General features: G+C 45.6%; 1 protein-coding gene across 9 annotated transcripts in view; it reads left to right on the forward strand.

The window, feature by feature from the left end:
- Window positions 1–3,209: 3,209 nt before the first annotated feature.
- The window catches only part of ULK1 (unc-51 like autophagy activating kinase 1), an 84,062-nt gene continuing 62,947 nt past the window's right edge, over window positions 3,210–24,324 (forward strand). For 4 of the 9 annotated variants that reach the window (XM_052798103.1, XM_052798108.1, XM_052798104.1 and 1 more), the window contains exons 1-6: window positions 3,210–3,656; window positions 3,826–4,023; window positions 4,865–4,957; window positions 5,047–5,088; window positions 20,268–20,300; window positions 21,126–21,162. In XM_052798103.1, coding sequence (XP_052654063.1) covers window positions 3,603–3,656; window positions 3,826–4,023; window positions 4,865–4,957; window positions 5,047–5,088; window positions 20,268–20,300; window positions 21,126–21,162 — 457 coding nt within the window. In that variant the 5' untranslated portion in view covers window positions 3,210–3,602. Of the gene's footprint in view, window positions 3,657–3,825; window positions 4,024–4,864; window positions 4,958–5,046; window positions 5,089–6,306; window positions 6,400–13,860; window positions 20,064–20,267; window positions 20,301–21,125; window positions 21,163–24,324 lie in introns of those variants that run through there. The other 5 variants (XM_052798105.1, XM_052798101.1, XM_052798109.1 and 2 more) reach the window with 5 other exon arrangements.

Consider the following 24,324-nt stretch of genomic DNA (forward strand, 5'->3'; position numbering starts at 1 on the left):
CATAATCCCCTCATATTTCTGTAGCTTTAACCAATTCCACAGCATAGAGGTGGTATCAGAGATAATTATACCATACCTCTGCTGCCCAGAGGTAAGGACGGCACTCAGATTCCAGTAGATGGAATCAGCCATATTTACGACTACTGATTAAAACATGGTATTAGAAAAGAGTATCATTTGAGTCACCAGGATATCAGTTGTCTGTTGCTTTCCTTCATGTGTGAATGAGAAAAAAGAATATAGTTGCATTAAATTAAATAAAGAATTTCAAGAAAATATTCGAAGGTTTCCCACAGTTGCGTGCATGCTTATATGTTTCTCCACCCATCATAAATCACAGCAATAGATCTTCCCCCAGTCATGTTTTGCATTAGTAAATTGAACTATATACTCTGTCCCCTCCAAGATTAATGCCTCCATCTGAGGAAGTATTTGAATATGTGCTGGTGGTAGTACTTTCATCATTAGCAAATGGGAGGCTGTAGGAGGAGAACAGAATTTGCATGTGTTGGATGTTGGCCTAAACATACTCTCACTGAATTCTGGACATCAGAGAAGAATTGATAGAGCATAAGCATTTAATCAGCAAACCACAGAAAAAAATCTGAGGAATCCTACTTTTAATTAAAAAGCTTTTCAGCCCATTTTGTACCAAAACGAACAAATGTTTTGCTAATACCACGTTTCTGCAAAGTGCACTCCAAATACCTCAAATCTGTGTATGCTGTCAAGTGGCATTACATTTTATTAGTTGTCCTTGGGTAAGTTTTTAAATCTCTGTAGAAGTTTCAAATCTTTTCACTAGTCTATTTTTGAACACACATTTGAGAGACATTTAACTGCTACAAATGTTAAACTGTCAGTTAAAGAAAGTGTCGTGCCTCGAGTGTGCACATAGCATCCAGTACAACTTGGTCCTGATCCTTGCAGAGACCTCTGAGTACCTTCACAATTCTTATGCTACTTTGAAGTTCCACGTACTCACTAGAAAGATACCCAGTGAGTCTATTTTGCTTAAAAACAAACCCAGTTTGCTTAGAATAAAAATAAAATGTCAACAGAGAGGAGGCTGACTTTGCCACCTGGCTGTGTATATAGCTGCATGCAGAAAGCTACCTTAGAACCCACGTTTAATCAAAACTGATTTAAGTGAAACATTTTTTTCACAACCAACAGCACGTGAAGGAACAAATAAGCACACACAGTACAGAACAAAGAACATTCATCACTGTGATATTTTGGCCTCTAATTGAACAGCAGCCATATCAACTTCCTTCTTCGCCCAGCACTAGGACTGCGTGTCTTTGCTGTGCTAGGAAAATAAAGGCAGAAACACCTGTGGTCACTAGAGATTTTACCGCAGTTCTTGCAAGAGTACACTTGCTAACCATCGTGCCCTGGCTATTTTCCAGTGAAGGGGGATGCAAGATTTTGCCTGCCTACAAATCATCTAAGAAGTTTCAAAATACTTTCGTCACTTCCTGCCTTAAACTTTTGCAACTGTTATCTTCTGCGTTAGAGACAGCGGCTTTTAACAACTGGTAAAATAAATTCCTGTGTCTGTCATTTGCCAAGTAGCTTGATTTTTTTGCAAGTGTGATGGTGTTTGCCATTTTTACTGGTTTCTGTGTTAATTTTTGAATTAACCCCTTGTGATCATTGACAAAAGCCTGAAACTGTAGACCTCGTGGATGGCACAGGCCTAGAAGTGAGAAAGAAAACAAGTAGTTAAGTATATTGTATTTTTTAAAAAAGTAATTTTTAAATTCATTTCCGCTGAAATCACAAAGGTACTGTATTTTTGTTTTGGTTTAAGGGCTACTTCAACAGATGCTGTTCCTAAATTCCCATTGAAGAATACCCTTATCACTTTTACAGTTCCCACCAACCACTAAATGACTGCTGGAACTTGAGACGCAAATTACTACCAGTCAGGCACTGCTACGTTTATACCGGTGTTTGGTATATGCTGTCATTTTTTCACCAAGGTTTTAAGCGCAGGATTGTACCTGAACATGACTTAGCTAGCGACAAAGGGCAACAGACCACAGGCCAGATGCTGTATCAGTCAGCCAGTTGTATCAGTTGCTTTTGTGTAGAAAACAAGGCCTGAGGCTGTGAGGTGCTGCTTGTTCCTAATCTTTGCTGAAAACTGATAACTGCAGACACTCAGCGTCATGATACTGAGCACCCTCCGCACTGGGTATCTGCAGAGCCACCGGCATTGTAAGAGCAGCACGTTTGGTGTCGCAGCGCTGATACAGATCTATACCGCACAACTGCGTAAAAAGCAGGCTTCGGACTGGAGCGTGTGAGCAGGGGCACCGCCTGTGAGGCGCGTTGTTTTCCCTGCAGCTGGAATACGATGTTCCGCTTTGGACATTTTGAGACGGATGCGGGTGAACTGGACCAAGCGCACAAGTGGTCTAGATACCACCACAGCTGGAGGGAGCAGGTTTGGGCAGCCCGGAGCAGGAGATGGGTCAAACGCGTGAGAGGGTCCTGCAGCGGAGGGAGTGACCTGCGGGCCCACAGCCACAGGGCAAAGCTTGTGGGTTACTGCACAGCGAGAGGTCGACGATGGCCAAAAGCGAGTAGCAGGCTTAGGCTGGGAAAGGTTTGTCATTGCAACAGCAATCGCACGTTGACCTCCGGAGTAGGGTGTCGAGACAGGTTTCTCTGAGGAGAGCTTGATGGAGGAGCCCTCCGTCACTCCTCAGGGCGAGCTGGAGGCCTGGTTTGCTCCCCTCTGAGAAAGCAGGGACGGAGCAGCTGCGGGCCCCACCACAGGTGCGTGTGGAGGCCAGAGCACGCAGAGGAGATGGGCCATGCTCTGGGAGAAGATGGGGTGCTGTGGGTGGTGGGACCCGAGTGCCCCTGGGCCCCCAGCCCCTCGGGTCCCGCCTGGGCCCTGTCACGGCCCCTGTGGTGAATTTTTAAAAATTCACCCGAAAGGACCCGTTTCTTTACTTGTGGGAAACACTTCTCAAAGGCTCGGGGCGGGGAGGGTTGGCAGGAGCCCTCCCGTCCCCAGCCGCCGGAGCGGAGGGCCACGAGCGACCGTGCCTCGCCGCTGACTCAGGGCCGGCCGCGGGCGGCGCCTTTAAATGCGTCGGGCTCGGCCCCCTCCGCCTCAGGTGGCCGCCGCTGCCGCTGCCTCCGTGCCTGCCTCCCCCACTGCCGCGCACCGCGCTTGCGCCGCGGCCGGCACTCTCCTCTCGTCCGCGCCGCCGCTCGGCAGAGCTTTGTCTGGGCCCGACCGGGTGGCGAGGCCCGGGCGGGCGGCGAAGGCCGGGCGGTGCGGCGGGACCCGGGGGTTAAACCCCGGCCCCGCTGTGTACGAGCAGTCGGGGGGCGCGGGCGGCCCTTAAGGAGGACTCGCGCTTAAGGTGGACCGCTCCCGTAAGGTGGACTGGGCGTTAAGGTGGATCGCGCTTAAGGTGGACTCTCGGCGAAGCCGCGCCTGCGAGGCGGGGGGGGCCGGGGCTCGGCATGGGGAGCCCCGCCTGAAGCGGCTGCCGGAGGAGCCGCGGCGGTCTGTCCTGAGGAAGAGATGGGGAAGGCCCGCTGCTGAGGAGCCGACTTCTCCCCGGGCTCTAACGATGACCAGCTCCCGGCCGTTCTGCAGGAAGAGGCAGCCCATGGACGAGGGCGAGGTGGGGGAGAGGAGCCCGGCCCGGCGCTGAGCCGCCAGCGGGCTGACAGGAGAGAGGCTCCCCCCCGCCAGCGGGTCTCCGGCTCCTGCCTGCTCTTTGGGGGGGGGGGGGCCGTAGGGGGGGGTGCCCCGTTGTGTTTGGATTGGGAGAGGTTTAATTTTCTTTAAAGGCAGCTCCTTCACCACCGCCATCCTCCTCCTCCTGGTCCCTTTGCAGCTCTGAAGCCGTCCCGGCCGCGGTCCCCCCGCCGGCTCCGGGGACCCCCCGGCGCAGCGCCATGGAGACGGTGGGAAAGTTTGAGTTCAGCAGGAAGGACCTGATCGGGCACGGAGCCTTCGCCGTCGTCTTCAAAGGCAGGCACAAAGAGGTGAAGAATCTCTTCTTCTTCCTTTTTTTTCCCTGCTTTTTCTTTCTCGGTTGGGGCCGAGCTGGGCACCACGTCCCGGTCACCCCGTCCCCGCTGGGCTGCGGTGGCTATTCTTAGCCTGGGCATCAGCCCCGGGCTCTGGGGCGGTTCTGCTGACGGTAGACATATTTATTATCAGTTATTATTGTTATCTTCGGAGTTTCTTTGGGAGGCGGGCGTGTGCCCCAGCAGGACCCGGGCAGGTGGCTTCACCTTGGGGCTGGCGAGCGGGGCTGGAGGCCGGCAGGCTGCTGCGGAGGTGTCCGCAGAGACGTCCTGCTCCCCAAACTGGCCCTCACCTTGAAAACCAGCAAAAAAAAAAAAAAATCCCCCCACCCCGTCTATGAAGCGTGTAGAGGGATCTTGCTTTGGGGTTCATTTTTGTGTCTGTGAAGTTTCGTCCTTCTCCGCTTAATTTTTCCAAGAGGAGGGAAAATCGCTCACTGGTAAATAAAAGGAAACCAATCCGGCAGTGGATTTTCCATCATTAGGGCTTGGGATAAGCCATGGCTCCCACAGTGCGTTTATTTCTAGTGATTAAATAAGAGGATAATCATTGTATAAAGTAGTAACAAAAACCCAAACCTTGGTTTTTTTTCCTTGGGCTGACAAGCATAATTCGGGAAAGGGCAAGTCTGAACAAGTGAGGGATAGGCATTAGGATATAAAGTAGGAGGCCTTTACCAGTGCTGCAAGACACTTCTTTCAGTAGTATTTGTAATCTGTTAAGAGGCTGCTTATCCTAATGTAAATGAATGGTGAAATTTACATTTATCTTTGAATTGCATATGTACTCTTTCAGAAACCTGAGCTGGAAGTAGCTGTGAAATGCATTAACAAGAAAAACCTTGCAAAATCTCAAACTCTGCTGGGCAAGGAAATAAAAATACTTAAGGTAAAGGTAGACTGACTTGTTTTCTTCAGTCTTTGTTCTGTATGCCCTTTGTTGCTCCTAGCTTATGGTCTTTGTTTCACTTTTTCTAGGAATTGAAACATGAAAACATCGTTGCCTTGTATGACTTCCAGGTAAATACATTCAATTACAGCAAAGCATTCTGGTTTTGGGGAGAGGTTGAATGGAGTTTGTGGAATTTCAGTTTTTAACAGATGTTTTGTAATCAAACATGCATTCTGGGGAGAGAAAAAAAAGTCTTCTGATAAGTTAGGGAAAGACAAACAAACACGTTTGAGCAGATCGTGTATTAATTGTTGTCTGGACCACAGAACACTTACGCAGTTGGGAGTTGAGGTGGGAGCTCCTGCTCCCAGGATGTTTGTTATGCAGTGAAATGCAATGTGTGTTGAATATGTCTGTGTTGGAAGCTTATAAGTTCTCAAAATGTTAGAAATAAAATTACAGTAGTTATTCCTGGCAAGCCTACCTTTTATTTTCTTTCTCTGGTCTGGATACACTCCCTAAGAAAATTTCTTTTTCCTAGGCAATGTAAAAATAGTGTGAGCATGACTTTGTAGCATATGATTGTCTTCAGTTCCAGAGGATTTTCATTTGCATTTTTCTGTTGTCCTTGTGGCAATCACTAAGTGTTAAAAATTGCAGCAGACATTTTTAGATTATTGTGGTTTCCCACAGTTGCTTTTTTCCTTCAAAGTCAGCTCTGAAGATCTAATCTAAGGCGCTAAAAACCGATCCACTCTGAAACCCAAGGTATCCGATGACTTTTTTTTTTTTTCCTTGAATTTTTAGTTAAAAAACCCTGCTGGCTCACGGGCTAAGTTTTCTCTGACATCCGTGATGCTTTTGTAAAAAAAATGTTGCAGGATCTAAAAGCCTAAAATGGAGCCCTTCTGTTTCTGGACAGAGGGGCCGGTGTGCGGTGTGCCGGTACAGCCTGTGCCACCCTAAGGTCTGATATTTGTGAGTGATGGCTGCGTGACCGCTGGCTCAGTGGACCCCCCCCGGGTGGCCCTGGGGTGGCTTATCTGGATCTGCCTGCCCTGTCCCTGATATCACGTGTCCTGCAGGCCGCCGTGTTTGTTGACATTCCTCCTTCTCCCGTGGATTGGCTCCGGTGGCCTCCACGTCACCCCAAACATGAGTCCCAGCTGGTTGGTACAGCCTATTTGCAATGCTTTCTGGGTGCTGTAGTCTGCCCGTGTCACCCCGGCCCCGCAGCCCCCCGGGGCTGTGTCACCCACCGTGTCCCCCTCCACTGGAGCAGGGGGTTATGGCAAGGTGCTGCAGGTGGGGCAGGTCCTTGGAAAGCGTTTAATGCCTGGCGTGGTTTTGACAGGAGGTGGATGTGGGGGATTTCAGGCTGCTCTGGGAGGGAAGCAAGGCTGCTGGGAACGGGACTGCTTCTTGGAAATATCCTTTGGGTAAGAGGCCAGCTGTGCGTTGCTCCTGAACCACCCTTTAGAGCTGGTCTTGCAAAGCAGTGACCGCCTTTGGCCTGACGCGTGCTGCTGCAGAGTAGGTCAGAGAGCTGGGGAAGTTTCCTCTGGGCACGGGCCACTTGGGGCATTAGGTCTCGTGTTTTTTCATTCTCCTTTGTACCTTCTAAGTTTACTTAATAACTTTTCAGTTGAGGGAGCGAGTGGCTGCTCCTGCACTTCCTCTGTAGTTTGCATTTGTGTGAAGTATTATGCTGCTGGATTTGCTTATTGCAGATCTTTCAGAACTTTTGTTCGTGTTCTGTTCCTCGTCCTGCTTCAAATAACTGCAGGGTAGGAAGCAGCTCAAAGACATGTCCTGCAAAAGGAGTGATTTCATCACTGTTACAAATGCAGCAATGCATTTTTCTCCTTATGTGATGGCAAATGAGCTTTAGTTAAATTCTGTGTATAGCAGTGTAACCTGGTGAGATATTAGCTGTGTAAGATACCACAAAACAGGAACTTGAGCATGGTCCTGGGCTCAAGGCATGCCAAGGTATATGTTTAGTTACCAGCTTTGTCAGAGAGTCCTTGTATGAGCTGGGTAATATGATTTCTTGGACAAAATGGGATAATTTAGGTGCCATTGGATGTTATATAGTGCTACCAGGGTGTGGAGTCTCCTCTGGTGTAAGGTGGTGGGTCATGAGACAGTCTGATGCGGTCCACCCACATAGGCTGTGTGTGTTATGTGTCTGAGCGTTTGGCCTTGCTCTGTGTCTGCTTACAAGTTGTATGAGAGTAAATTATCTGCAAAGGTAAAAGTGCATTTCCGTGGAAGGCTGGCTTCTGTGCACCTTTCCTTACTTTGTGGGAAAGACTACTTATTACTCACCTTGTTCCTCTGATACAAGACAGTTGCTTTGTTCATAGCTGTATATATGTTTACCTTTGAAAATGTTGCAGTTGCAGTTAATTGAACCCCTACTTTTAAGCTTTCTAAAACTGAAGAGGTTTGTATTACAACATCATAGGCCAAAAAGGAAAAAATACTTCCTGTGAATCTTAAATGTTGCTCTGTAGCTTTGTCTGTCGTTGCATTTTGTGTTGTCCCTTCCTCTGCACCTCCTGTCAACAGTGACTTTAACTTTTACTTGTGTGTTCCTTACACACAAGGAAATGGTTGCCAAAACCACAGTGGCTGTAAGCAAGTGATTACACCCAGTGATGAGTTTGTTTGCATTTTCCCAGTTAAAAGCTAATGCTAACCAGGCCTCATACAACTCAAGATTTTTATGTAATGCCAGGTTTGCCCCAGACACTTGCAGTGCTGATATTTAATATGGACAGCAGCTCTTACCCTGGCACGCTTATTTTATCCCTCAAATCGAGGAAAATTGCTGTGTTCCTTCTCATTTCATAGTTCTTTGTGATATTGGTTCTCAAACAATGACAAAATAAGGAGCTTCCTAGGAATAAATGATACTGGTGAATGTTTAATGCGTAAAAGTGCAGTGTCTGGACTTTTATAGATCCCCCTCACCAGAGTCCTAAGAGCAGCATCGTTACATGAGAATGGCTCAAAATGAAATATGCGTGTTCCCATTATGTGCTCATGTATTAATGAGAGGTGCTGTGAATAGTCTAGGAGCCTAATGCAAGAACCCCTGCTCAAAAAGAGGATAAATCATATTGTATTAGTGTCTGTATGGAGTTGTGGTGCAGATTTTTCCCAGGTGCCGGAGATGTTTGGGATGAGGTAAAAAATGGTATTCCACCATATGTGGAGTGCATTAGTTGCTACTGAACAATCCCTGACTCCTCAGCTGGCTTGCAGAGAGGCTGGAGTTGGGGTCTCTAAGACTGTAGCAGTCGAGGGGAGTACAGCAGTCTAGAGGAACATCTGGATACCAGCAGTCTTTGTACTCTGTTTGAAGACAGCCAAATGAGCTCTTGTTCCTCAAGGTGGAAATCAGTGACAGCAAGGATACAAAAATGATGGTTTCTGCCTGATGAGGACTTGGGTCTGGAAATGAGGTTTCTTGGAAAACGAATTTCCAAAACTCTGAGGATCAGCTCAACTCTTAACACATGTTGACACTGAAAGCTTAGCAGAGTGTGGTCTTGGTGTACGGGACTTGCTTTGGTTTCTATTGTGACTCAGGACATTGAATCCAAATCTGTGATCAGAGACCTATTGATTAGCTAAAGGGATTCAATGGTAGGAAGGTAACTCTTGAACTTGTCAGATCCTGGGAGCACTGTGCACTAGACAGCTTCTTCCAGCACTAGTAAGAAGTAGGTTCTTACATGTAACTAGTATTTGGGGGAGAATGGGAGGTCCTGGGTATGTTTTCTTCCCTGTGCTGTGCCAGCTGCCCCAGGAAGTTTGGTTGAATACATGTCAACTGAAGATCTCACATGTGGCTGTGTTGGTGCGGGGGCAGAAAATCTGCTTTTCCTGAACAGAAATCATGCTTTGGGTATTAGAAAGCGTTTTCTTGCATGAAATAGAAAGAAGGGATTATTTTACTGGCACGTTTTCCCAAGTTGTGTGCTGTGATCTGAGCTTGCTTCTTAAAGCAGCCTAGCTGTGACTGTGCTTGTGTGGGTATTGGGTGGGTTTTTTTTCTTGTTTTGGTGTCGTGTGTCCCCCCCCCCCCCCCCCCCAGTTTTTTTGCACGGGTGGGATGGATTGGTTGTAGAAACATAGCTGTTAATGTCACACAGGGCACTGCACTGCTAAGTTTCTGGTTCAGCCTAGGTTACCAGAGGGTCTGCTTTCCATAATTTTGTGTCAGGTTGGCTTATTGTACTCACCAGCTCGGGATGAGCCAAGAGTAATGCTTAACTCACTTGTGCAGTACAGACTCACCAAAAATATTTCTGCTGGGGTGACTCTATCACCTGGAGCTCCTGGAGACAAAGAACACAGGGTCCTTGCAATGCAGTTTTACTTGTGCATGTGGATTACAGCATGGGTGGCAGAACAAACACTTCTCAGCTTAATGATCAGTCACCCTGGGCTGGTCTTGAGAGCCAAGTAATAACAGGCTTGTTCTATTTTTGCTGTATAGAAAGTCCTTGTGATCAATAGGACCGTGGCTGTTGGGCTGTGATGTTCTGTTGTACTGTCTGCACCATCACCCTTTTCCGACACGGAGCCTTTAGCTGTTAGTCCGCATCTTGTGTACGTGCCTCCTGCTGTCCCCAGGGACCTCCGGAGCTCTGTGTACGGCAGCGTCCTTTGGTGTGCCCTCCAGCACAGCTCGCTTCTGCTGCAGCACTTCACTGATGAGCGTGATGTCGGATGAATCAGTGTTGCTGCAGTGTCACCTCCTTGCCTCGCCACCTCTCGTGCCACCTAATGCAGGATCTTCTGTTCCTCAGGCACTGCTGTTTGGGTGCCCTGTCTTGGGAGACAGGGCTCTACTGTGACACTTGGAATGACTAAGGAGGCACTCTATGTCTGGGAGATCACACTCCTGAGGTCAGGCTGCCTGCCTGGTTAAATCCTGTTTTAATTCCATCCCCGAGCAAAGCTGGCAAGTTGCCTGGTGAGTGGGTGTAAAGTGCAGACTTCTCTGAACTGCCAAGCAATCCTCTTTCTGTTTGTGCTGCGGACAAGAATGGGGTGTCTGCTATCCTGCTCCATCAGCATCCTCACATCTGTTGCAGGGAATCACTCTGTTACTGAAGATTGGATCTGGCTTAATTTAGAGCTAGAAGGGGAAAAGAACAAAAACCGAGCCACCCTCTGCCAGTAGTTTTGTAAGATGAGGCTTGGGAGTTTAGTGGACCAAAATGGCTATGTTTATGGAGAGTAGAGAATTTTATAGTCTTGAAGTTCTATTTAAAGTTGGCTTCACTAAGTACCCCACTGTGCAGGTCACAGAAACATCTAGCAAATGCTGACCACTAAATATAGACCTCAGAGGAGTCATGGGCTTTTTTTAGAGGGAGTGGTCTTGTTGCATTTCTGAAATTACGATCACTGTTTTACTCATCCTGTGTGTAAAACACATACCTGTGTTCCTCTCACATGATTAAGATGTCATGGAAGAGCTGGCGACGTGGAAGTTAATAGTCTCTAAAGCTCCTGTGGAAGGTAGCATTACTCAGACTGTAATGACAGATTAAGGAATGTTTCCCAGGAGTGATTGGAAACTGGTAGGCTGTTGTGTTCACAGTTTGACAGCAAAGCTCTGGTAAGGGCTGAGGTGCTACTTGTACTGCTCTTCTGGAAGCTCCATCAGTGCTTCCGTTATGAAAACTTCCACTGTTTAAATCCTAATGATGATTGAATGCGTTTGGTTGGAGTGAGCAAAGCAAGGAGGTGGAGATTTGGAAGGTGGATGGGAAGAGGTGCCTCCTAATCAGTGGCTGGGTGGGATTGAATTCAGATGGAGAACCACTGTTTGAATTTCTTTCAAATATTTATAGGTCCAAACCAAAGCCCAATTAAAAGATTTAATTTTGTGGCTGGACTGGACGTGACCCTAAACTGTGAAGCTGCAATAAAACTGTGTGTTTCAAAAGCTCATCTCAATGCTCAAGCATGTGTAGAGAATGGAGGATACGGTTTACTTTTCATGAGTCTTCCATTTTCCTGTCCCTTTCCTGCACCCCATGCCTTCCCACCGGTTGATACCAACTGAAAAGCTTTTGTACAACAGGCAGACTAGCAAACAGCAAACATAGGGTTGGTGTTGGTGGTAGGAATCTGACCTGGATGGCTCTGGTTTGCTGTGGGGAAACTCCTAGAGAACCTCTGGTCCTCTGAAGCAGATGTGTCTCTTCCGTGAGGCAGACTGCCTTCATCACATGGCATGCAGAAAATACAGTGGGAAATGAGAAGCTCAGCGCAGGGGTGGTCAGCAGAGGTGGTGGTCTTTGATTTGCAAAGTCAAGGAGAGGTTTTTGGTTGTTTTGTTTTCAAAATATGTACTTTTTTGCTTGTTGTTTTCTGTTGGTTGGGTGGTTTTTTGGTTGGTGTTCTTTGTTTTGTTTTTTTTTTTTCCTGTTGCTTATGTTCATGTAGCAATAGTAAATGGCAAACTTGATGGAAAGTGAATGAGTGATGTGGCCTTCCAAGGCAATGTTTCTCAGGTACAGACCTAAACATACTTTGCTTAAGAGAAGCCATCTTAATAGCCTTCAGTTGTTATGGTTCCTGTCTGAGAAATTTAATAATAAATGTCCACAGCAGAATCCAGGGAAGAGCCCTGCCAACAAATAGCTTTAGAACCTCTTTTGTGCTTAGTGTATAGCAAAGAGGTGCTTTAACTGTGTGATGTCTCCTGCTTTATGATGTGCAGGCCTTAAATACCACCATAAACATAAAGAGATGCTTTCAAAATGCAAAGTGCTGATCTCAAAGCTGCATTTGTTTATTCAGCAAGGTTGTTTCAAGGGGGGTTGATAGAAGTGAATCAAACTCTGCATCAGTGATTGCTTAGGGCAATAATGTTCTGTCTGGCTGCAGGAGCACCTGGCTTGTCTCCTAGCATCAGAATAACAGGAGGAATTAGGTCAGCTGAGCTGGCACACTAGCCGTCAACCAGACAGTGTGGTTCCGGTGGGGGGAATGAAAGATGCAGAATTTTAAGTCATTAGAGATCCTATTTAGCAAAGCGTCTTACATCTCCGGGAAGGGAAGGCCTCCCAGCCGGCTCGGTATGCGCTGGTGGCCCAGAGCGTGAGAGCTGCTGGTGTGATGGGAAACCCCAGGGATCGCAGCGGAGGGTGAGGTGAGGTGGTGTCAGGCAGGGCTGAGACGCAGCCCTGCTGGTCTGCTGGCGGGTTGTGGAGCATGTAGCCTGTATATGTTTCCTATGTGTGTGTGTGCTGCTTAATGTCACTGTGCACACAGCTGGGCAGTTGGGCTACTTTCTCTCTGGAGGCTTCTTCATTTGTGTTTGATATTTTTTTCATTTAGTTGGCAATTGTAGCCAGCATGTTAAATAGGTCAAAACATACTCGGTTCTCTTTGGTTTTTAAATACTGCAGATTCAAGCCCATGTTACTCTGGCTTCCAGTAATTGGATTTTTTTCCCTCTTAATTTAAGACCGTTTTTATTTGAAAGAAAACCCATGCACCTTTGTGCTCTGTGTTTGTTTTCTTAAATCTGGTAAATGAAGTATGAAATAAATGGATGTAAAAAAGAAGACTTGCAAAGGCTAGTCAGTCATGCAGCTGCCATAGAAAACCATGTGGAGGTTGGGCCTCTAATTTCCAGAGTTGCTTAAAAAAAAAAAAAAAATCTCCTGCAGGATATCAGATTGTGTTTGGGATATACTGTTAAAAAACCAAGCCGTTCCCAACTTTATTAGTAGAACTACATTAATTGGTTCTAAAATCAAACTTTCAGACTGAGTTGCTTTGCTTGTATTTGCACATATCTCAGTAAATGAATATGTCTCAGTGAGTGTGTGATGAAAACTGAAACGTTCACTCTTGTAGCCTGCCTTATTGTCTGCCTTGACCCACAGCACTCCCCCCGCTACTCCTGCTCTTTGGGCAGGCTCATAAAATACAACTTTATGGTATGCAAGGATTTCACTCCAGTACATGTGACTGAGCTTAAGGTAATGGGGAATTCAACCTTAAATGTTCATTTTATAATAAGACTGTGATATAGAAAGGAGATGAGGAATAAATACAGAAAAGCAGATCAGATCTTTGATATTTTTATCATTGTTTTTAGAATTCTGAAGCTTCCTCACTTGACAGTATTAACATAATACATTGCCATTTGCAAAAAAGAGCTTGCTTTTGTTTAAAGAAGCTTCTAAGCCTTATTCTGCCTGTTGGCAAAGGGGTAACTACTTCTTTCCAATCCATGCCAAAGTCCAGACTTTTCAGGATTCTGCTGCTTTTTAGCTCTGCAATCTCTTATCCCTGCTGGGCTGCTGCAGCTGCTGCATACAGATGTGACCTGCGCTGCTTGTTCTCGGGCAGTAAGACTTCCCTGAGAGCTGGCCGGCTGGGGGCACAAACTGGTGTAAGTGGTGCAGCATTACCCCCAGACGAACATGACTGCTGTCAGAAGCGATTGCTTTTCAGCGTCCCAGCAGCGTGAGTCTTCAGTTTGCTCCGATAGATGGGTTTGGTCTCGCCTTGAAGCTCTGTGACTTGTGGAACCTGCCACTTTGTCTCTGCACTCTTATTATGACATTAATCCCGTCTTTCGGTTTCTGTGGTTAGGCCCAGATGCAGCGCTCAGCTTTGACTTGCTGTAGTGTGTTGCTCTGCAGAGCCCCAGTCTGCCTCCGGAGGAGAGTCATGTTTTCCTGTTTGAGCTCTCTGCAAGCGCTGTAGCCATCGCTCATCCAGCAAGTGCGTTGAGTCTCAGCGCTTTGGCGGAGGCCTGCAGTGAACTTGTGTGAAGCCACCAGCAGACTGCCCAGTCAGTGGGGCTGTGGCAGGCACTGCGGCCGGCCACTGCCTGGAGGTGGAGAGGAGGAGAGAGCTGGGGCTGGTTTGAAGGAAGCTGCAGCAGGCTCGTGTCCAGTGGAAGAGATGGTGAAGTTTCTTCAGGTCACTTGAAGATTGAGCCGTCCTACTAGCTGTCTTGCCATTTGTCTGTGGTGGTATTAGCTGCCTGGCAAACAGTAGCTCCACGGACGTGACGTTGTCTTGTTTGTTTTTTAATGTCATGCAGTCAGACTTTAGGACTGTTGCCAGGGGGATGGGAAATACTTTCCCTCCCTTCCTGAAGCCTGTGTAGAACCAGAGGATAGGTTTCCTGCTGTTTTTAATCTGCCCTGAAGTACAACCTGTCTTGAAACAACTCATCTGTTTTATAAGCAGAGAATACCGTAGTGCCTGGAATGGGGTAGCACTGGCCCTTGGCATCATTGTTCTTCTGGTCCTACAGAAGTCTGCCTGCTGCAAGGCTGGCCATAAGCCACTTCTGTGCTACTGGGCCTCCCTTCTGCTTGCCCTGTGCCTGCACTGGTGCTCAGCATCCTGGAGCAAGCCGACAGGTCTGTAGGAAGCAGAATGTAGTCAAGAGCCAATGCAGAAGTCTGTGGGCCTCTCTGGGTCTTGCTTCTTACGCTTATTCCCTGGGATCTACATGAAGAAATTAGAAGCCCTCATTCTTTTGGGAAGCCAAACATCTGTGGACCATAGTAATAATGCTTTCCAGTCAGTAGCAGTAGGTTTCATTGCTGGACCTGGATGTGCCAAAATAGGCAAAGATATTGAGTAGACTGTTGGATGATGGTATTTGTTGCTTGCATATCATCTCCTGGACCGTGCTTATGTGTGACTGCTACCGTAGCCCAAGATTTATCGCTTCCAGTGTAGCCCATACACAAGAAGAAAGTGGCTGCTGGTTCCTTATAAAGTGCTAACTCTCTTGGTGCAGGGCCTCGCTGGCTGCATGACTTGAATCCCAAAAGTCTGTCCTAAAATGTGCTTTTGTCTGACTGTGAAGCTTTATCTGGGTTTGAGAAACATTTTGTGGTATTGTATGTCTGCGCAGAGAGGAGATTATACTGCAGTGAATGAGTACTTTCCTTTCCTTTCCTGCTTTTTTTCCTTCATCCGAGTTAATTGTTGTCTCCTGAATTGGAAGCCTGCTTGAAATGTTCCTGAGATCCTTGTTAGTAAGGTTCAGAAGGAGTGAAGAGAACGACCAGGGCCAGAGAACAGAGAAACACAATAGTCTTGGAGACACATTTTTCTTTCTGTGTGAGGTCAAAAAGCATGTGAATATCTTCTAGTTATTTGCTTTAGATCTATTTTGCCAAAGGTTGAGCATTGGTAGGTGCTCCCACAATTCAGATTGATGTTACTATTCTCTTTTATCTTGCTTCTGTTCAAATAGTTGCATCAAGAGATAATCCTTGCATAGCATGACGGTTTTCCTTTCCCTCTTTAGAGGTTAGTCTGCTCAAGCCAAGCTGTGAGCCAGAGTGAAATTATACCAAGAGATTTTGCTGTTTGGAAAGTTTCTTCCCTCTCTTGAGAGCAGTAGGTTCTGTTTCCTGAGCCCAGTGGGCTTGGGAGCCCCTGCCTTAGCCAGAGGCTTTCCAGGTGCCATTGGCCTTGGAATTGGTTTCTCTAAAGCAAAATTGTGTTCATTACAGCCTGCGTTTGTGACTCCAGTGCCACTGTCAGAAGAGCGATGACTAGAGACCATATGCTAAAAGGGTGCTGGTTCCATGAGATCCTACTGGCAAAACAGGAGGACGTGGTGTGCTGTGGTTCTGTTGCAGTGAGTGGGGGGGAAGTGGCATTAAAAAACAGCCAAACAAAAAACCAAAACACCCAAAACAGAGTGGAGAAGCTTAGCTTTCACTTGATGTTGAGTTTATCTTCCACTGTCAGACCCTCAGCTTTATTGTATGCTTCTGTTGTGTTGGTGCTTGATGGGTCCTAGCCCTGTTTACAGAGATCTGTGTGCAGCAATTATCTTTGCTTGGCAGCTGCTCCGGGTGCTGTTTGAGAGGCAGTGTTCAGCAACACGTGGTAGATATCTTCTGAGAGGTACAAAACGGGGACCTTTGCCATTGGAGGGAGGCCAACACACAGGCAGTGGTACACTGCTCTTCAGGAGAGTAACAAGACCAGTTTTGAGGACTTGAGTCCATACGGCTCCTCTCCTGTAGGCAGTAGGAGCCTTGTCAGCCACGTGGTGCTCGGTACCTGGGCATAACGGTGGAGCTACATTCATCTTCGAAGTGTTCCTCCTGCATCCCCCAGTCTTCCTAGAAAGGAGGATTTGTGTGAGGTGGAAGCCATTCTTTGCTGGTTTTACCCCAGTGACTATTACAACAGTGGTCCCACACAGATTGGTGAGAACACTGCACTGCTGAGAGAGTTTTGGAGTGTTGTGTAATTAAACTTCAATTTTTTTTTCCCTTCCTAAACATCTTTCTAAACTTGGTGGCAGGCTAGATGCTGGGGTAGAGTGCAGAGGAGGATTTCTCTATGGAAGTTTCCTCTTGCAGACTTTTTAAGCTGTGGTAGGAAGATGACTAACTGTGGGTACTCCCAGACATTTCCCTTTGGACACACCTTAACACACACTTTCCAAGAAGAGGATCATGCCACCTTTCCAATATGGGTGGAGAGAAAATTTAAAGGGAGACAGGACTGCTGGGTCTTGATGTCTGTAACGCCATCCCTCCTGGTATCCCAGTGAGGAACTGTAACACAGCACTGTCCTGGGGTGATTTATGCTGTGCTGCTAACTGAAGTTTCTTCATTTCTTTGTCCTCTGTCAGCAGATGTGCGTTATTTGTAGACAGTAGAGGCTGTTGCCTATTTTTACACTCAATTAAATTGTAACGTCATCGCTGGGGCCTCTGCTGCAAGAACTATGAGTGAGGCAATGATCCAGACTGATTAATTATCAGCTTAATATCTTTGGCAGAGGCCTTTTGGTGCTGTTGTGGAGCATGATCAGCGTACTGCTGCACTTTGTGATGAGAGGAAAAGTTAGGGGGTTGCTTGTATGCTGTTCCCTTCGTTAAGCTTGTTTAGTAACAGGATTAACCTTGGCTGCACGGACTGGCATATGTGATTAAGAGGTCCAGAGTAAATTATCTGTAGCGCTTCTTGGACATAAGCCTCTGCAGAAATACAACAAACTAATATTATTCTTGTTACTGATATAGAAATGAGTGGGTTGGGCATTTTGTTTCTTTTCAGAGAGACTGGTAGCCTGCAAAATTTGGCTTGCGGTATTTTTTCCTTGTTTTGTTAATGAACAAGTCATAAATACTGTGGAAGGATAAAAATGGAAAAGAAATAGTTTCTGCTGCTGAATCAGCTTGACAGAAGTCCATCAGCCCATTTGAGAAACCAGAAGTCTCTTTAGACAGTTGTATTCATTGTAACCACAGTAAGCTACTGGCTGAAGGCTTTTTCCAAACAAGAGCTTGTTTCCAGGGCCCTTCCTGAAATGAATGTTTAGTTTTGTTGGCAAGATTCCTACAAATCTCTTTCTGATAAGTGGGTCTTGAAATGCTGAAGTTGCAAATGTGGAGGTTGTGTCATCCCTGCTACAGGCGTCTGTGATCTGAAAATACACTTGCTAAATGTTCCTCTGCTGCGGTGGGTGTGCGTGCAGCAGGGTGGAGAGTGCTTCCTAGTAAGGCTTGAATGTTCAGAGGGTGCTGCTGCCAGTGAATGGTTGGGGGAGCCACCTGCTTCTCTCCTAGAAGCCTTTTGGGCATTGCCCTCTTATCTCTTCACCCTGTGTTGGTGGGATAAAACCACCAACCACCAAGGTCACTTTGTTGCTGGGGAAGTTGAGCAGAGCATCTCTCTTGCCTGTGTAGGTCCTTATTTAACCCTAGTCACTGTACACACTGGCTGCCAAAAATCAATGACTTGCTTGATGATGTTTGTTTGCAGAGACTGTAAATAACATACAGTGGAAAAACAACCAAACTGTAGGGTGTACATTAGCTGTTGGCTAATAACTTATTACAAATACCTTTCGGACTTAGTTTGTGTAAGCTAAACTTCCTCTTTGTTTTCTATATAGGTAATAATGTATTAAGGTTCCCCAAACCCTGCTGGCACTATACATATTAATGTGTAGAGTTACTGAGCTGCAATGATCACAGCATGTTTAGACAAGAAGGGTCTGTGAAAAATGGTGCTGTGACAGTGATGAATATGGTTTGGGCTGCAAAATGCACTTCAGACACTTCCTCCATGCCCAGCAATTGCCCCGTAGTGAGCTCCCTGGCCTGCTGCCCTGAGAAACTGCACTGCACTTCTGGTGTGTCCTTGCATCTTCTGGTACGTCTGTGGCTGGAGTTCCCGGAGAAGTGAAAGGCCTGAGATGTCTTTCATAAACGTTGATTTTTCCACTGTTCCTGCTAAGGACAGCAGGAGCTGGTGGGCTTTGAATGCTTCTGAAAATTTCCCCCCAGCACTTTGTCATGTGCAAAGCTTGTGACGATGCCTGGAGTTTTCTTTCTGCACTGCTTACCTGGGCTATTGCTTTTAACCACAGGCTGGTTTCCCACTTCATCTGAAGCGTGTGTGAAAGTGGATGACTTAACGTGTGCTGCTTTTAAATGCAGAGATTGGAAAACAAAGCCTGTTTAAAGCAATACTTGTCACGCAAGGAAATGCAACAAACGCCTTCCTGAAGTATCACAGAAAATTGCTTTTTGGACAAACCGGGGACTTTCACAAAGCTCAGCTGGGCTTGGCAGTCAGAACAGCTGTAACAGCTGGGGATGGCCAGCCCTGGGGTCTGGTGAATGCTTGAACCAGGGGAGCTATGTGAGCTGAGGCTGCTGGACTGCCCGGTGCCTTGAGCCCCTCCAGGGGAAGGTGGCCCATGCTGCATGCAGCTGTAGCTTGAGTCTCTCAAATGGCAGATAGTTCAGCTTTCCTCCCCTCTCCCTGCCTTGCTCCAGCCAGTCTTCCAGCAAGCATCTGGAAACTCAGATTTCACGTTGTGAGGTTAAAAGAGGACTGCAAGAGAAACGATGGGAGGTGCTGAGGACTCAAGGCGTTGACAAAGGCAGTCAATTTGGTACAGGCTTGACAGGAGGTAGAGTCCTGTGGGCAGACCAAAATGAAAGGGGCTGAGAGCAGACAGTGGAGACTGCTTGGAAACTAAAAGGCTGGTAGGGTGGGTGCTGGGGTTTTTGAAATTGTAGTCGGGCTCAGAAGAGGAATCAGGCAGGCAGGTGTCTAAACAGCCTGTAAATGAAGGTATGCTGCCCTGGAGCTACGGAAATGGAGTGGAGTCTCCTGCTCTGCTGCTGCTTTCAGAGCTTCTCCACTCACCCAGGTAATTGCTGCCTGCGCTTGTCCAGGCCTGGGCCTTGAGTTTAGGAGTGACTTCTAGCATGCAGGCTTTTATGTGGTAGGTCTGCTTCTGTCTGACTTCTGTTTCAACAAGAGGATTTAGAGTCATTCACCGTTCTGGGTCTACCCAGGGTTGAAACATCTGGCTGTTCTCATGTTTGTTCTCTGCTAGTGGTTTGGCATCTCTGCTAAACAAGTGCCAGGCAGCTGCTGGTGTCAGCACGTGTGTTGCACAGCCACCAAAGTTCCTAATGCGGCTCTGTGGTGCTGTATGTTTGTGGGACACTTCTCCGCAGTATCCTGTGCTTGTACTGTGGATATACCACCTTGTACGTGCTTTCTAAGGCCTGGGAGCCAGTGGAGCAGATCAGCTAAGGCTGGAGGTAAACTCTCAAGATTGTAAAAAGCATCACAGTGCAGCACCTATAGCAAACTTAGGAAGATGAGCATTTGGCCTGGACTTCACTGGTGTTGATTCCCATGATAATCCAGAAAGCTTTAGCCACCTGATAATGGCACTCTTTTAATGCATGTGTAGAAATTGGTTGGCCAGTGTTGCATTTTTGACCTGAGATCTGTCCTTTTTGCCCTCAAATCAAAGGTGAATTTTTTGGGGCACTTTTCAGCTGTGGGGTTGAATTGCAGGTCCCAAAGTTGTTTTGCTCTCATCTCTCTGTTCAGACTAGAGCTGCTCATGTGGGCATAGCTGCTATAAAGGGCCAAGTTAAATGTGGAAATGATTAAGGCTCTAAGATAGTAGTGTGCCAGCATCTGCGTTGCGTGCCGCCGTTAATCCCAAGAGCCTGAAAGGAACATAAAGACCCAAGCCACAATATAGGAGATCTGCTTGGTTAAACAGATGCACACTCAGAAGGTAATAACATCCCTAAATACCTGACACTTTCAAAGCAAGCAGTCTTCCAGGAATTAACCTATAATGAAGTTTTTACCCTCTCTTCAGTTTGAATAACATAACAGAGCACAGTTTACCTGTTTAAAAGGAAATGTGGCAGTTGTAAAATGTGTCAAATATTTCAATGCATAAATCTTTTATTTATTCCATTTTCTATTTTACCAGGAACTGGCAAACTCTGTTTACTTGGTTATGGAGGTGAGTGTGTCTTTTTTTTTTTTTATTTTCCCTCCCTTTTTCTCTCTTTTTTCCCTTTTTTTTTTTTTTTAAACAAGTTTAAAAAAAATTTAAAGCAGACCAGCTTGTTACACAAGTAGTGCTTTCTGCTCCCAGTCTCACCTGTGATGCTTTTGCTAACCTAATCTCCAGCTGCATGCCTTTGAGAACTGGAGCAGTGTGGGTGAAGATAGCAGCCAGGGGGATTTTTCATATTGCTGCTGTCAGAAGGTCATGCTGGCACAGGTTTAATCAGTCAGATGTCGTACCTCAAGGGTCAGGTGGGTGTTGCTGGGTAGTATCTGCATCAAAGATACACAAAAAGAGAATTTTCTCAACACAGCCTACCTGCAAAGCTTTTGAACGTTTTCCTTCCTCTGCAGTCTTCACTCTGAGGTCTTGCTGGCTTTCCTGATTGATGTGGAACATGATGTGGGGAATTTCAGTTTTCAGCTGTAGCTACTCCCAGGGTTTCCTCAACCAGCTTTCTGGTGGTGTCTCCAGTGGTGACCCTTCTGCTTTGTTCTGGTTTTATCTTGCTCTCTGATGTGTATGTACACGGATGTGCACATGCACAAAAGCTAGTTAATACTGGTGTATTATAATGCAACATAACATTTTGGGGAAATGGGACAGAAGAGGAACCTACAGGAATGGGGTTTTTCCCTGCCAACTTCTGAATATGTGTTTTGACATATGTGATTATTTATGTTTAAATACTATGATAAACCTGCCATCCTAGTGAAGTTTACTGTTTTTAATCTTTGATTTGCCCTGCATTAACTGAGCTTTCTCTTCTGTTTGCAGTACTGTAATGGTGGTGACCTGGCAGACTACCTTCACAGTAAGTAGAACAATATGGAGAATATCCTCTGTATTCAGAAGAACACACTGGCTGTTTTAGCTCATTAAAGTTGCTGGGGTTTGTTGAAGGTCTAAGTAAGCAGATTGTATATTTTTTTTTTTTATAATTCCTGCAAAATAAACAGTATCACTGTTCCTCTTGCAAGAGGTTCACCCTTGATAATCATTTGAAAACCGAGAATCCATGACAATAAAAGCTAGTCTTGTAGTCTTTCCTATGTAGGTTGTAGTGACTGTTGTCAGTAGTTATGTCTTTTAGTTACAATAGCCTTATAGATTAAACATATTTTAACACTGCTAGGGACATGGTTTGTCTTTTTCTTGGTCACTGGAAAAAAGCTATTTATACTGAAGCCTTGTAGTTCTGTAGGGTTGGATTAAAATAAGATCCCAAGATTATATTTCACTTCCTTTAAGTTTACCCCTAAGGGTGTCCCCACATCTAGGACAGAACACATTTCTTACTTCAGTGTATTGAGGGTGGCTGTAGTGTATCCAGCAGTGTTGCGAAGGTGATGAAAACTACCAACTTCAGGGTCTTTTGGAGAATATAGCACAGGTATCTGTGACTGGTGCCTTGAAGAACCTTTTGGTGAGACTGAAGTGTGCCTTTGCCATCAAACCAAATGAAACATGCTTTGCCTGTTATCCAGCTGTATTGCTGGGACTCAGGCTTCAATCTCCCAAGCTATTTTTCAGTGCAGCCCACTGCACAGGTACAGGATCCTGGCCTATATGAAAATCACATTGCACCTGAGTACCTAAATGGTAGGAAGATAACATGTTGAACAAGTTGCTTAGCTGCAGTCAGACATAGCCCTTATTTTCTGTTGGCCTGACTGTTTTTTGGTTTGTTTTGTTTTTTTTTTTCATTAAAGTAGCTTTCTTGTTGTTTTGCATGTTAACTAGAAGATTACTAAATGGGAAGAGACAACTTTAATCTCATTTCTGGTGTGGCTCTGGGTCATGGTTAAACAAAGTTTGTGCACATTGTTCAAATTCAAAGCTAGTCAGCTGGATAACACTTCAGGCTCCTTATTTGAGATACATGATGCCTGGAAATGACAAAAATTGAAGGATTAAAAGCTAGATTTACATTTGCCCTACAGCTAGTGTTGGTATCCCTAGAATGATTATTTGGGGCTTGATGCTAGTATGTTGCACTCTATTTATACAGGGTAATGAATTACATTTGTGGACTTTAATTTTCAGAAAGGATTTAGTACTTGAAGGAAAATGAAGAAATATTCTGCTTTTCGTGTGTTTTGTTTGTTTAAAATGTGGGTGAGAAGTGACAGGCATTTGTTTTTTAAAATCCAGGTTTAGTGTGCTTTGTCTCGGATAAGTAGTGTTGTTTTGCATCTGGTGGGTATTGCTGTGCTTTAATAGGAGCATCTTCGGTGGTGGCGAAATGCTGTTATGAATACCAAGTGAAAATGGGTTTTTTTGATACCTTCTTCTTCTCCTTGAATACAAGTGCAAATTTTAATAATGAAACGCTTTTAAAAGATAGTCAAACTTCAGTTTTACCAATGTGTTGGCTTTGAAAGCTAAAGTTTTTAGCTTTTGTGCACATGAAATGAACCTTTTATGTTAAAGCACTGGGCTGTGCACTACTGTTCGCAAAGCTACATATGTGAACAAGAACACAGCTTCTGACCGTATGTTTTATAGAAACTTGGGTTTATAGAAAATCTTCCTGTTCCTACTACTGCTTGTATGTGTCCATTGTCATCTTCTGTCTGCCCCACCACCCACCCCACCAAAAAAAAAAAAAAGTGAAACATACTGTGCAATTAGCTAAGCTATTAATACAGCTCACTTCCTTGTTTATGAAATGAGACCACTCAGGAAATTGGTCGCTAGTTTGAGAAAGGGAGGATGAATTGTATTTTCCAAATAAAATTCAGTTTTATCCCAGTTTGGTTTGTTTGAGTGTTGCCTGGGCTAAGGTTTGATCCTTCTTTGCCTGAGTTAATTTGAAAAAGTTACCTTTAGCTCTGTTTTTACCGAGAAAACATTTTACCTTGACAACTGTAAAGAGTAGCTGTTGTGTCTGGGAAATTGGTGCTTACTTTTATTTTAACTCTTAACATCTGTGTGCTGGTTGCCAGTAAAGAGAACCCAGCAGGCACAGATTTCCAGAGAGAGCAGTCAGTAAGGGACTGCAGCAAGAAAGTTAGTTACTCCCATCACTGCAGCAGAGATCCGGATCTTCTAGATCCCAGAGCCTAGATACAAGTCTCAGCTTTTGCATCACATGGCTTCTTCCGTTCCACCATGTGCTCCTTTGGGGTATCTCCTCTCCCGGTTTCTGCAGATGCTTGGGGTGCTTTTGACAATAATGATTTTTTTCCTGAAAGCTCATCTTGGAAAGTTCAGATTTCTTCCAGGGCATTTCACTGGTACGCAGGAAGCTCATCGCTATTGAGCGGTTATTTTGCTGCTTCAGTTATTTTAATAATTAAATGATGGTATTTAATTGCAACATCTACTTTCCCACTGACTCCTCAGACATTTTTGCTGGTAGTTCCTGTAACACTTATGCAAGTTGTGCATGCAAATCCCCTGTTTCTCATTGAACAAGATGCTTATAAGCTTCCCAATCCATTCTGCCCTCTAATTACAAGCATTAGGCAATATGGTAATTCTGTGTTGAATCCAAAGGCACTCTAATTCTCCTTGTCTTCATAACTGGAGGACGTGCATATGTGCACGTTTCAATGCAATATGCATTTTGGCTGGGTTAGGCTGTTGGTCAGCCCCATCTCTTTGATACAACCCAAGGTTGTGTGTGTTCTGCTAAGCACAACTTCTGTGGTGGTGGTGGTGTTCTTTAATGGTACAATGCAATTTTCTTTCTGATGGATCTCTGGATGTTGCTTTCATTTAAAGCCCACCATAGGGTATGTTTTGAGCTGAGAGTGGCAGATGGCTGCTGTGTGTGGTAGAGCTGTGGGAAGTGTTACAGAAGTGACTGTCCTCTGTATGGGAATAACCGGAATTCTATGGCCTTGAGTACTCGGGAGGTCAGAGCAGGCTGATCTAAAATTCCTTCTTAAATTCTGTGAGTTGGCATTGACACAGGCTGTTATGGACACTTTGTAAGTGCATATTCATGACCTTTCTTAAAGCTGCTTCT

The sequence above is a fragment of the Harpia harpyja genome, chromosome 9 (assembly GCF_026419915.1).
Source record: "Harpia harpyja isolate bHarHar1 chromosome 9, bHarHar1 primary haplotype, whole genome shotgun sequence".
Lineage (NCBI taxonomy): Eukaryota > Metazoa > Chordata > Aves > Accipitriformes > Accipitridae > Harpia > Harpia harpyja.